A 12,508-nucleotide genomic window follows, 5' to 3' on the forward strand; every position below is an offset into this window, starting at 1 on the left:
ACCCAGAGACAAGAGACTGAGTCACGACTCTGTCGAGCGCTCGGGGGGTCTTTCATCAGGATGACATGGCAAACCGCCGTGGAATAGATGAAAATCCCCTCTTCCTTTCTGCTCGGTGTCTCTTTGTGTTCTTCTTAGATGTGTATGTGTGTGTGTCTGAGGTGTGTGTGCTTGTGTACCCAAGTCTATGGTCCCTCTCTGTCTATATTTACCGCTTCTGTGATGATTACTGTCTTTGGCCTTGTTTCCAGCTCTTCTGAAACGGCTTCACCAGTGAAACAGTGAACTCGTCAAACACACACACACCGGCACACTTTCAGTAGGAACCACACACGATTCAACCAATGTGTCCGGACTTGTTAGTAGACTGTTGCCTTGAGCACATGTCAATACAGTTCGGCCTTGCAGCTCCATGATGCTTTTACCTCTGCCCGGTTGTTCTGGCTAAAGGAATCCAATGGAACTTTCCCAGGGTGGTCATTTGGAGCACTTTAGTGACTAGCTGGTGGGTGGGCGTGCGTGAGTTTGTCTCTACCATCTACCACTAGATCAATAGGGTGGCCTCATGGTCAGACGAAGACTGAGGATAAAAGGCTTTGACAATTCTTGATTTTGAGTCCCATTCATAGCGCGTTAGTTGATGCTGTAGACGGCAGTGCCTTATTATAAGAGTGGTGCTCTAAGCCACCCCTGCTACTGTGGTTAAGCAATGTGATGTGAGTCGGATTTGGGTACCACAGCCAAGGTGTTATTAAGTAGAATTAGAGTAAAACTGCATTGTTTTGTAACTTCCTATTTGCAACACTGAAATATCTCAAACTGGCATTTCTTAACCTGTTAAAAACTTTAAAGAAGACTTGCATGAAAACTGTTGCTGTGAAGGTAGAATGATGCCTTGTGTATCCACACAAAGTCTAGAGGGATTGGTACAGGATGGCACCAATGTTTCAGCATCGCTTACGCACTTGAAGAAATATGAGCTTTTCACTTGGACTCTGTTCATATAGTTGACAGCTTTACACAGTCCTCCATGTGCCTGTGATTGTGTGTGTGTGTGTGGGCATGTTTGTGTGTGTGTTTAACCCCCACTAGTCCACTAATGTTCTACTCTGTCATAAAGGGTAACTGACCTAATGTGACAATGGGATTTTGACAGGATAGGGGAAAGGAGAACACACACACAACCACAGAGAACGGCCTAGTCTTGCTTCAGTAAATCCTCCACTTCCTACACCTTGTTCAGATGTTGACACATCTTTTAGAGAGCAGTTGGCTGTTGTGGGCATTGCTGGGGGGAGACAAGCTCAAGTAACCTCACGTGTGTGTGTGTGTGTGTCAGCAGCTGTAGCTACCAACCCAGTGTCCACAGGCTATGGAGGCGTTGGTGATGTGATCAGTATGCGCTCGGCTTCCTCCACGTGAAGAGGCCATGCCACCTAGCGCAGGGCAGGGGCACGGTTGGCACAGGCTGGCACTAGTGGCTGTATGCTCTCAAACCGTCCAACAGATCCTTCCTAGCAGCTTTCTGGGAAGGCGGAATAGACCAGTTGACTCAAATGTGAACCTTGCATATATTTAACATCACAGTGTTGTGTATCTGGATGCTGTTTTGTGGCCTTGTAACTTTATGTGTGTCTCTCTCGCTCATTCTCACTCTCCTATCTGGCTGTTATCGGTCTCTTGGAGGTCTGCAGTCCTGGGGCTTCTCTAGTTGCACCCTGGCAGTGGGTTAGAGGGGGGTAGAGAGCGGAGGTTTTATCATAGAACAGTCCTAGGTGTTAGGTTAGGACACATAGATCATAGGTATAGAAAGATGGTATCAAATCTGTCGGGCATGTTCCTGGCTTGGGTAGAACACTATGTTTTAGTTATATAACCAATGTATTTAAATTCTGTGCATAGTCCATATGTTTTGAAGCTTTTATGTGGGATGACCTGGTTTCAGGATGCGACGACATGTTGTGCGCATCGGTCACATGTCTAATGTTGGAGCCTTAGATTACAAGCTTTCTAGAGGTCACGTTACAAAGACTACAGCCCTTAGGGGCTCTCTCAACTGCCTGCTGTCTAGTTTTGTTATTTTTGTGTGTTTGCGTTTGTGTGTGATTGCACACATTCATTTGTGCATATAGTATATACTGTATAAATGTGTGTGTGTGTGTGTATGTTTGCATGTACTGGAATACACACACCTCACCTAAAGGGTGACCTCATAAGCACTTTGACATCTTTGTTAAGTCTACCAGCTGGTCACATGTACCAGTTACTAGCTCTGGTCACCTGGTTCAGATCTCAAGTTGAGACCCATCTTCAGAAGAAGCCTTTAGTTGAATGTCTTTAGTAGAATCTTTGCGATAGTACAAGTCAATGGAAAATGTCTGACCCAAATTAGCGCTTTCCCCAGAGTGCTGGAGGAAAAGAGCTGACCCCAAATAGTAGACATGGAAAGGAAGTGGGCGAAAGGGTGAGGAAGAGAAGAAAGAAGATTTTTAAAGATGTTGGGCTGAGGGGCTTTTTGTATGTTGCAAAGTAGCAGTAACAATTTATATCTACGGTTCCACATAGATATCTGTAGATGAATGTCTCATAGATTTAGCAGTATTCATGTAATGTCCCCTACCTAGTATGCACCATTCATGTACATGTATATGAAGTTATATATTTGCATGTCGCTTTATATTGTCCGTCTGTATGGCCCTCAAGTATCAACTTTATCACAAAATAATTTTTGTGCTGAGCTTGTGAATCAGATCATAACTAGGTCACTGATTAAAATTGCATCATCATATTGTGAATAACAACTAGGGCTTTAGCCTCTAATTGTGTTTTCTTATTTGTCTTTACTGTAGGTTCTCTGCTCGGGATCTGGTCTGGTGGAGTTTGATATAATCTACTGCAGTGTGTTGCTTTGTGGTCCAGGGTTTGTGTTTGGTGGGCTACCTTCAGAGACACCTTCTGCCCCGCCCATGGCACCTGGCGCCCCCCTATGAACATCAGCCAAGCTGGACGCCCCAGTTCTACAACACCACACCTCATCCTCTGCCTCCACCCCGCCCCTCGGAAAACGCTCCAACCACCAAGCTCGTCTCCCCAGACGCTCCTGTGGACCCTCCAATGAGGAGCAGTATGTGAGCGAAACCAGCACCCAGGACATCACCCTGGACGCCTTTCTCTATCGAGATGCCGGGACCATCACTGGTACGTTGCAACACCACAAACACCTAAGCAATGCAAATGCTTGAACAACACAAACACCTAAACAACACAGTCTCTCAGAGACAAGCCAGAGGTAGCAACAATCCAATGTTTTGTTATTTATTAAGAACTAGTCTGTGGTGCAGCTGGCGATTAACATGTTGGTTACTGTACTAGATTTGATGTTAACTGAATTGCACTGAGTTTGTGTGCACAGGTAAAACCTTTTTTACAGTTTGGTTAGAGATATAATTGCAGAAGTATGACTGTGCATCTACATGGATTATCAGTAAAGACATCATTTCAACAACAACATTCAGGGTTCTCTATAAAGTATCCACTTCATATCATCTTTCTGTTAGTTAGCTATCCAGCAGTTCATGCATAAAGAAAAACCTTTCAAAGAAGCTGATTCAAACTATTGTGCCTCAATCAGCATTGCTCATCCGGCCGTATCTGCACTGTTATAGCAATATAAAAGTTAGCTTCTAAGTGACAGTATACCCTAAAATACAAAACATATTGCCAATTTGTCAATCCCAGTATAGGGCTACATCGTAGGCTACTAAACACATGGATGGAGCGTGAGTTGTTTGTGTACCTTCCTCCTTATGATACTGATAAAAACGGATCCATCCAAACAACATCACATGCGCCACTGCACGTCCTTGGGTTCTGTGGAAGACACTGAACAATTTTTCTAATTTGTGCAATGATCAAGCCACAGACAGACGCACAGATTCCTAAAATAATTTGCAGATATTGACTCATCATTAGTGTAGTGGCACCCCTCTGTCTTTCTCTCACTGTCCCCGTTTTCCTCTCCTTTGCACACACATGCACACACATGCACACACACACATGCACATTTTATTTTACCATCTCTCTCTGCCTCCCTTTCACTCATTCATGTTTTATTTCTCACCCCTGAGACAGACAGATTGATCTGTCTGCATCGGAAGTTTCTCGGTCAGCCCGGTACTCTCAACGGTGCATTAGTCAGCCCAATACACTGTAGCAGTCGGATCTACTGTCTGGTAATGCTTGCAAGGATACTTCACTAGGTACTGTAAGCTTCAAGCAAGGGGACAGAGCTTGTGGGGAAAAACTCACAATTCTGTCAATCTGTTCAAATAAATGAATGAATGTGTGTGCACTGTATGCCTGTGCCTGTCTGGGCATTGAAAATGTGACAGCCCAGATCAGCAGGGACAGTTTGCTACCCAGCTGTCTCTTTGTCGAGTTATCAACAAGCCACACACAGCTGTCTGTCTGAAAGCTGCCCAGCCCAGCCCAGCCCAGGGCATTTCCACAGTCCCATTTGATCTGTACCTTGTCAGTTTGCTCCTAATGGCCTGTGCTCCGCTATTTCACTGTGTCCCCGCTCTGAAAGACCGGTTGGAGGCTAGCTGAAAAAGCAGCAGGCGGCACCAGAGGGGATTGTGTTGTTCAAGGCAGGAGTCTAGAGTCTAGGCCGCAGTGAGGCCACAAGCTGTAGGGGAGTAACGGCATCAGCGTGGATGTGGTGAGAAACTGGCCTCTGGGTAACCTGCTGATGTCACATCCTGTCATGAGAACTCCCAGGAGGCCACGAGGCAGCGTCAATGTGGACACTTCCTCTGACTGAGGGGAGAGGCTCTTCTGAACATCCTCATTTTGGCCTTATTCAGGGTGCTGGGGTGTTGATTGTCATCACTCTGTTTAGGTAGTTGATGGGAAGGATCAAGACTTGTCTAGTTTAAGTGTAGTGTGTTGTGTAGGAGTGAGCTGAAGGGCATGGAAGACCTGCCATGTGTGCGTCCAGTGTGAACACGCTGCTCTGGGTAGCTGTGGGTCAGTGCTGCCCCCTGCTGGCGACCGGTACCCGTCAGAGAGCAACCATAGACTGACAGTTTCTGAATGGGGGAGGTCATTCGCTTGATTATCTTGGGGATAGGATTTTCTAGGTCTCTCAGTATGCTGCAGGTAGATTTTCTTCCCTCTTCGCTTCCCATTGTCAGGCCTCCTACATAAGCTGGAGCTTATGTAGGAGGATTCACCCACAGTGTCACTGGGGCCGGGGTATGCCTCGCCCTCAGTCTTTGGAGGTCTCCTCTGATTGGCCGAGCCCAGAGCATGAATGAACACAAAGAACTGAATGGAGTTGCCGATGGGCCATGCTCATGCTTTGCCGGTTGCCATGGGAGACTGTAATTCTCCATGGTTCCTGGTGGTGATGTAAAGTGTTGAGGTAGATGGAGGATGTTTGGTAACAAGAACATAAGGCTGCTTGTGATGTAACTCACTGGCTGGAACTTACACTGGCTGGAACTCTTATTTTCCCAAGGAGAAGTATAGGCCTGTCACAGTAATGATGTGACTTCATTTTATGGGGGTTTTGCTTTGTACATTTTAATTTGAGGGTAAGTATATATGACACATTATCACAGAACTTAGTCATTCAATGAAGACATGCTCATTAGTCAGCAGGGAAGGACATTTGATACTGAGTAAACAAGATTGTATTTGGATTCCCTGTTGTGTTTAGTTGCTTTAAGGTACTCCACTACATTCCAGAGGGGAAATATTTTTTAACACACCCAGAAAATATATATATCGGAATAAGCTTTATTGGCCGTACACACACAAGGGATCTGGTTTACACTGTGCTCTCAATGTATTCACACAGAATATACATCAGTTAGTAAAAAAACAAGGGCAAGTACACAGTGTAAATAAAGTTAGAAGTTAAGCTAAAATAACAACCTACTAAAGACATGTTTTTTTTTAATCCATCTTCCGTGTGCAATATTACACCATTATATTGAGACTGAGAGAAATTTTTGCATATTGTTTTTGCCAAATTGATACAAGGCTGTCAGATGGGTGTTCTGGTGTATTCAGACCTCCCCTACTGGGACTAAATATTAACTTTTAGCATGTTCAATGAACTCAAAGTTCTTGTGAGGGGTTTCTTGTTGACAATCTGACTGGATAAGAGGTGTCTGGATGTGATTCTGTCTTCTCTAGACTCTCCTGGGTAAGACTTTTAACGGTTGTTTGTTCGAACAAGGTTCTGACTGTAGATCGTCCTTTGCATGTTTTTGTTTGTGTTTACCTTGGCATGTTTGTGCGTGCGTTTGTGTCTGCCATTCGTTTTAAATGTTGAACAAACCCAGACATGTCAAAGAGATCTCCAGATAGTGTTTGTGTGCACGACACACTCAGACCACATGATTCTGTCTACTCAGGATGGGCAGTTTTCCTAACCACACACATCGCAATCCCACATATACGCAATCCCCTATTTCCATGGAAACAGTCTGTTGGTGGATCAACACAGAAATAAGGAGTCTTGTTTGCACCTTAGTCCAGTAAGCTAAAGCCTCCGTTGTAGGACTGAGTGACTCACAGCACTGGCTAGCTGCAAATCTTTCTTCTTAGCAAGGTTAAGAAACATAAAAATATCTGCCACTACCCACTCCTAAAACTAGACACAGCAGCAATGCTGATGTCATATCAGAGTGAAACCTTCTGTAGTTTACTTTAAACTCTTAACTCTTTGTTTTTTCATACAAATGTTTGTGAAGTGTCCTACTGCTTTTGGCTGTCGTGTGTCCTGTAACAAGCACCACTAGATACCTTTCTTTTAAGTTTTCTTCTTTAGACCAGACTATCAGACCAACATACCAGCCCCCAGTTTGTAGGACCCTGTTGCCATGGTGCTGTGGGTGGGGCCAAGTGAGCGGCTGTCTAGGAGAGTGCCTGTATGACTGTGGACATGTGCCAGGCCTGGAACTCTTGCTGAAGACCAACAGCTCACCGTACCTTGTGATTGGCTGGTATAAATCTGAATGCCCTCTTCTAAGCCAAGTGCATTTGTGGCTCAACTGTACATTTTCCCAGATATGCACAAGTGATTGTAGAGCAGATGCTGAGGGCTAACACAGTCATTTGGCCTATCTTTCTCTACTAACAGGCTTGTCCTATCAATCTACAGAACCTATTGGTAGCCTCGCGGAAGGGCAAACAATCTGCCTCGCATTTCATCTCAACAGCTGTTGCTCTGTTTCTACATCCTACAATCGGCCGATGAGTCGAGGCGGAACGCAGCCTGAATCAGATTACGCGGCTGCCTGCCCCATCACTGTTGACGTGTGGAATAGCCATGTTTGCATATCTTTCGTGGCTGGTGGCCAACACACTATCCGGCATCTCCTTAGGCGTGATTCACACAGGCGGTTTCACACGAATCGTAACTTTGCTATACTGGGATAGACATGAAATAGATAGTTTAGAGTTGCTTTATAGACAAGCTACGCTGTTTCTCTGATGGTATGAAACAGGCCTGTTGGTGTGTGTGTGAGGAATGGGTAGTGGATGGTTTTAATGTTTGTTCCTCTCCTGTTTCACGTCAGTGCGTCTCTGACATTTGTCCTGTTGTGGCAGCCTTGAGTGGCAGTGGTGGAAACCAGAGTTAGCAGAATGCTACAAAGACGTGTTTGAAAATATCCACACACAAGTCCGGAATCATCTTTACAGGTGACAGCCTGGAGCAGTAGGGGGGAGGTGTGTGTATCATCTACAGCTAACATCCTAGTTGTGTTGTGGAACCTCCCCTCAGTCAATCCTCTCCTATAGTTCAAAGTACAGTAGTGTACAGTAGTACTGTACCTGTCACAGATGCACTTCTGCAGATACAGGGTCTGCTGCGTTCTCCAATAAGTGATTCAGTCCCTGAGCCTCCTGCCTGACTGTGTATGCAGGTCAGGAGGGTGATGAGATGAGAAGGACAAGGCTCGGTTAGATGAGGTTAGGCTAGGCTAGGCTTGGTTGGTTCAGCAGAAATGTTCTCTCGGTGGGCCAGAAGGCCGCCAGGCTATGTTTAGACTCTGGCGGCAGGATAGAGGGACAGCGAGGGAGGGGCTACAGCCAAGGCTAGCACTGGCTACAGTATGTGTGTGTATGTGAGGGAGGGGGGGGCTCTGGTGGTTTGGGGTGGTGCTTTTGGGACTGGAGAGGGTTGGGAAGAGGGGGGGGGGGGGTGGGAGAGATTAGGGAAGGGGAGGGCAGAGGGGAGAAGGGGGAGGGGGCCTCAACTGTGACTACCGTCACTGGCATGCTAACCATGACTGTCCAGAGTGGACAGTGTTGCTTTCACTCCAGTTCCTCTCTCTATCTGTCTCTCTCTCCCTCTCTCTCTCTCTCTCTCTCTCTCTCTCTGTCTCTCTCTCTCTCTCTCTCTCTCTCTCTCTCTCCACTTACTCTTCCGTACTATTTCACCCTCTTCCTGCTCCTCGAATCTCTCTTGATTCTTTTTCTCTCTCCTCTTTCTGCTCACTTTCCCTCCCACTCCCTCCCTCCCTCCCTCTGGCTCCTCTTGGCCCTGCCCTTTCCTGGCGAAGTGGAGAATGTAAGCGAGGAGACGAGGGGCTGCAGCACCATGAGTGAGTACAGGACACCGGGACTTTGAGCCGGACACTAGGCCAGAACTTTTTTTTATTAAATGTTTTCTTCTCTTTTTGGTACTGTCTTTGTTTCCAAAGCCTGGGAGGTTTTCACAAGGTTTTGACAGAGCCTGAAAGTTTGTTTCAAGTTTGAATTTCTGTTCCGTAGTTTGAACATCCGACGTTTGGCTCTGTGCCTTGTCTGGTTTATTGATATTTCACAATAAAAGTAATTGGGATATTGCGAGTGACACGATTGTTAGGATGGATAGTGACAGAATTGCCTCAGAGTAAGCATGCTAGCGTTGTGTACTTTTTACTGAGGACAATAACAACAACAGAAGGTTTGAGGTCAACGGATATACATAAGCTTAGCAGATACATACAGCCTTATGCCAATAGCTTTTGTTCAGCAAATGAATTACTAATTCTGTTCTAGCTCATCTGGTGAAATGTCCCGTTAACACACATGGCTGAGCGGGTTAAGAAGCGATGTAGAGCCTGTCCTTGCCAGGCTGTCTGTCCAGGACTGTCTAGTATAGTACAGTAGCAGGTCGATCACAGTGAGCTATGGGCTTGTTTGAACCTGCGGTAAAGTAGCCTGTGTTTGATCTGAAGGTCTGTTACCTGTGTGTTTATGTGTGTCGTCTTTCTGTAGGCCAGTCCTTGTAAACTTCTACCGTTATACAAAGTGAATGTTTGTGTGTGTTAAGTGCTTTTAGGAAGGCTTTTTCAACTTTGGTCCCAGCTGTTAAACTATTCTTTGCACTGATGTCCTTCATTCCACTGTGTGGATGTTGCATTTGCAAACAGATACTTAAACAAAACCTGTTTTCTAGCCAGTGCGTCTATCAGCTGGAAGACAAAGGTTCCTGTTTCACATCAAAGGCGCTAAAGCTGTCCCTCTGGAACTGATCTGTGGCCTGGGTAGCCTGATTCCCTTCTCTGCTTCAGGAGGAGGGGAGGGGGGGAATCTGATCTCTGGTCTGGGGGTGTTGGTTTTGTGTATGTGTTTTAGGAGTGTGGGGGGGTGAGGTGGAGTAGAGGGGACAGGAAGGACAGTGGGGTAGGGGGAGTTGGGGGAGAGGGGGGGAGCATAGAGGTATTAAAGGGGCAGGGGAAGAGACTGGCTTCGCTAGCCATATCGACACACAGCTGTCTCTCACAGGACTAAAAATACGAAGCAGGAACGATTGTCAGCGCTGTGACCACCTGCAGCTGTACCTTCTCCAGGGGCCTTACTTGGTGTTTAAACACTCCCCTCTGTTCTGGTGACACACTTTTACTGGTTGTAAATTAGGAGATACATACATTATAAGTGTTGTTCCTTACCTCCGTGTCTTGCTGTGGTGTGCGTGTAGTATTTGTTATTTTCGTAGTTACACATTTTTCTGATTGCTGAATCCCGGCGTGTGTGCTTGCATGTGTGTGTGCGTGTGGGTTTGTCAGTTTGCCAGTCTCAGCATAGCTAGTCATTCTGTCTGGATTAGGGGCTATCAGGGTCAGCATTGTTAGAGAGAGAGGGGGGGGGAAGAGGGTCAGAGAGAGTGATAGAAAGAGAGTGAGAGAGAGATGTTGTTATTCCCTCAGACGGACAGACAGAATAAACCGAGCAGGCAGAAAGCAGCTTCACTGACTTCTTTATTCTCGAGGGCACGGCCCCTCTGGTGAGCTCACAGGAAGTGGAGACAATCATTCCCATCGGCTGAGACTCAGACAAACTCCAGCCCAGTACACGCTGCAACATAGTGCTCCTACCCTCGCTGTCGGCATCTGGGTAGGAAAGCTGCCTGTGGGACTTGGGAACATACAGCGCAGGCAGATGTTTTACTCCATGGGAATGTGTCATGCAGTCGTGTTTTAATTTTTTTGTAAGTTTGTCACTGTCGACATCTGGATTCCGTGTTGAGAGGATTAGTATATCTCATGGCGGAAAGTTGTGGTAAGATGCTTGACTATCCTGTTTACCTCAGGTAGTTAAAAATCAATTTGTCTTTTACTAGTCTTTTTTACAGTTCCAAAATGGTACTTTGGAAACAAATCATTTTACTCAGTGGGGAAAAAGTGACACACAGTGTAGTTCCTCAAAAATACACTTGGTGTCCTCATACACTCACTGCCTTCTATGTTGTTACGTGTACAGTGGATTCAGAAACACTGCTTGGTTCTCACACTCATTACAGAATATGACCATACAACAAAAGAAACTCTGTGATAGTATTTAAAATCAGTGTCAGGTTTGTTTTAGTTGTATTGAGTTGAAGAAGTTTATAAGTATATACGTTTAAAAAGTTGTGTGTGTGTGTGTGCAACACTGCCATCCAATATATTGTTAGATGATAACATCCTTACATCTTCTGTCTTTCCCTTCCTTTACCCTCTCTTTTTCTCTTTCTCCCGCTCTCTTTTTCCCTCCCTCCCTGCCTCCCTGCCTCCCTGCCTCCCTGCCTCCCTGCCTCCCTGCCTCCCTGCCTCCCTGCCTCCCTCCCTCCCTCCCTCCCTCCCTGCCTCCCTCCCTCCCTCCCTCCCTCCCTCCCTCCCTCCCTCCCTCCCTCCCTCCCTCCCTCCCTCCCTCCCTCCCTCCCTCCCTCCCTCCCTCCCTCCCTCCCTCCCTCCCTCCTCTAGATGTGTGTAACAGTGCTGATCTTCCAGAGGTTGAGATCATCAGTCTCCTGGAGGAGCAGCTGCCCCACTACCAGCTGAGAGCAGACTCCATCTACGGCTATGACCACGACGACTGGCTGCACACGCCCCTCCTCTCCCCCGACACCAACCTGGACCTCAGCGTGGAGCAGATCGAGGAGACCCTGAAGTACTTCCGTAAGTGACCAGTACACCTGTTTGGTTGTGTTTTTTTGTTTGCCTATTTGTTTGTTTTGGATCTCCCCCCCCCCCCCCATTGGCTGTTGGTTAAGCGGTAGATACCTTTCATGGAATCATGTTAAGATCTTTCTTTTCTCTTCCCCCGGGTGGAACCACAGGTCTGACAATGTCAACGTCAGGTTGGTGTTGAGATTTTACACCTATCTGATCGTGTTAGGTCAGGGATTGGGTGACTTCGAGGGAGGAGATGAAGAAAGGTTGCATTCCTGGAGAATTATAGAAGGGCCAAAAGTCTTCTGATTTGGGTCTTCAGTCTGCACTGAGCTGACGGCTCCTTCACTCCCTCTGGTGGCCTGTATCTGCAACCTGTATCTGGAACAACGTTTCATGAATTAGATTATGTATTTCATATGCTTTTCGGTAAAAACAAAAACAAATTATCAGTAACAGGAGGATTTGAGCTAGAGCCCAAAATGGTGATTTGGGCATTTGATATGGAAGCTATATGTGAGTATTGTGTGCCATGTAGGCTAATTAAATAGCCTTAAATTTGAGGTCAATTGAAATTAGAAGCTAAATGGATTCTTGTAATATATGTTATAGACTACTATATTACTGTTCAAGGTCACAAATACAGCAGGTCAGTTGTGCAGTCTCTGAGAAAGTAACAATGAGAGAACCAGGAAGACAAATAGAGAAAGAGAGCGTGGGAGAGGGAGAATGGGAGAGAGACTGGGAGATGGAAGAGAGTGAGAGGGAGAGAAACAGTGTGAGAGAGAGAGCTGTGTCTGATGGCCCTGAGCCCAAACAGGGTGTTACTGAGACAGCTGGGTCTGGTTGCCACAGCAAACAGACCCACTGGGCCCTAGCGCCAGGCGACACTCTGCCAGTCTGCTGGTTGGTATAGAGACGACTGTTTCAACGTCTGTCTCACAATGTGTTTGCGCGTGTGTGTGTGTGCGCGAGTGTGTGTGTGTGTCTGTCAGACCAGCAGCTCGCTGAAAAGCCTGTTCTAATCACACACTAAGCTGCCCTTGTCTTTGACCTTAAATCTGTATTTGACT

At 46.3% G+C, this 12,508-nt stretch overlaps 1 protein-coding gene across 6 annotated transcripts in view; it reads left to right on the forward strand.

Annotated features, from left to right (window-relative positions):
• The first annotated feature begins 2,992 nt into the window (after nt 1-2,992).
• The window catches only part of trak1a (trafficking protein, kinesin binding 1a), a 30,523-nt gene continuing 21,007 nt past the window's right edge, over nt 2,993-12,508 (forward strand). Inside the window, exons 1-3 of one of the 6 annotated variants that reach the window (XM_084705013.1) lie at nt 2,993-3,198; nt 11,247-11,441; nt 11,603-11,623. In XM_084705013.1, the coding sequence (XP_084561139.1) occupies nt 11,611-11,623 (13 nt within the window). In that variant the 5' untranslated portion in view covers nt 2,993-3,198; nt 11,247-11,441; nt 11,603-11,610. Of the gene's footprint in view, nt 3,199-8,338; nt 8,622-10,236; nt 10,564-11,246; nt 11,442-11,602; nt 11,624-12,508 lie in introns of those variants that run through there. The other 5 variants (XM_084704967.1, XM_084704986.1, XM_084705022.1 and 2 more) reach the window with 5 other exon arrangements.

This window comes from Hypomesus nipponensis, chromosome 2, assembly GCF_054491055.1.
Source record: "Hypomesus nipponensis isolate SF chromosome 2, ASM5449105v1, whole genome shotgun sequence".
Lineage (NCBI taxonomy): Eukaryota > Metazoa > Chordata > Actinopteri > Osmeriformes > Osmeridae > Hypomesus > Hypomesus nipponensis.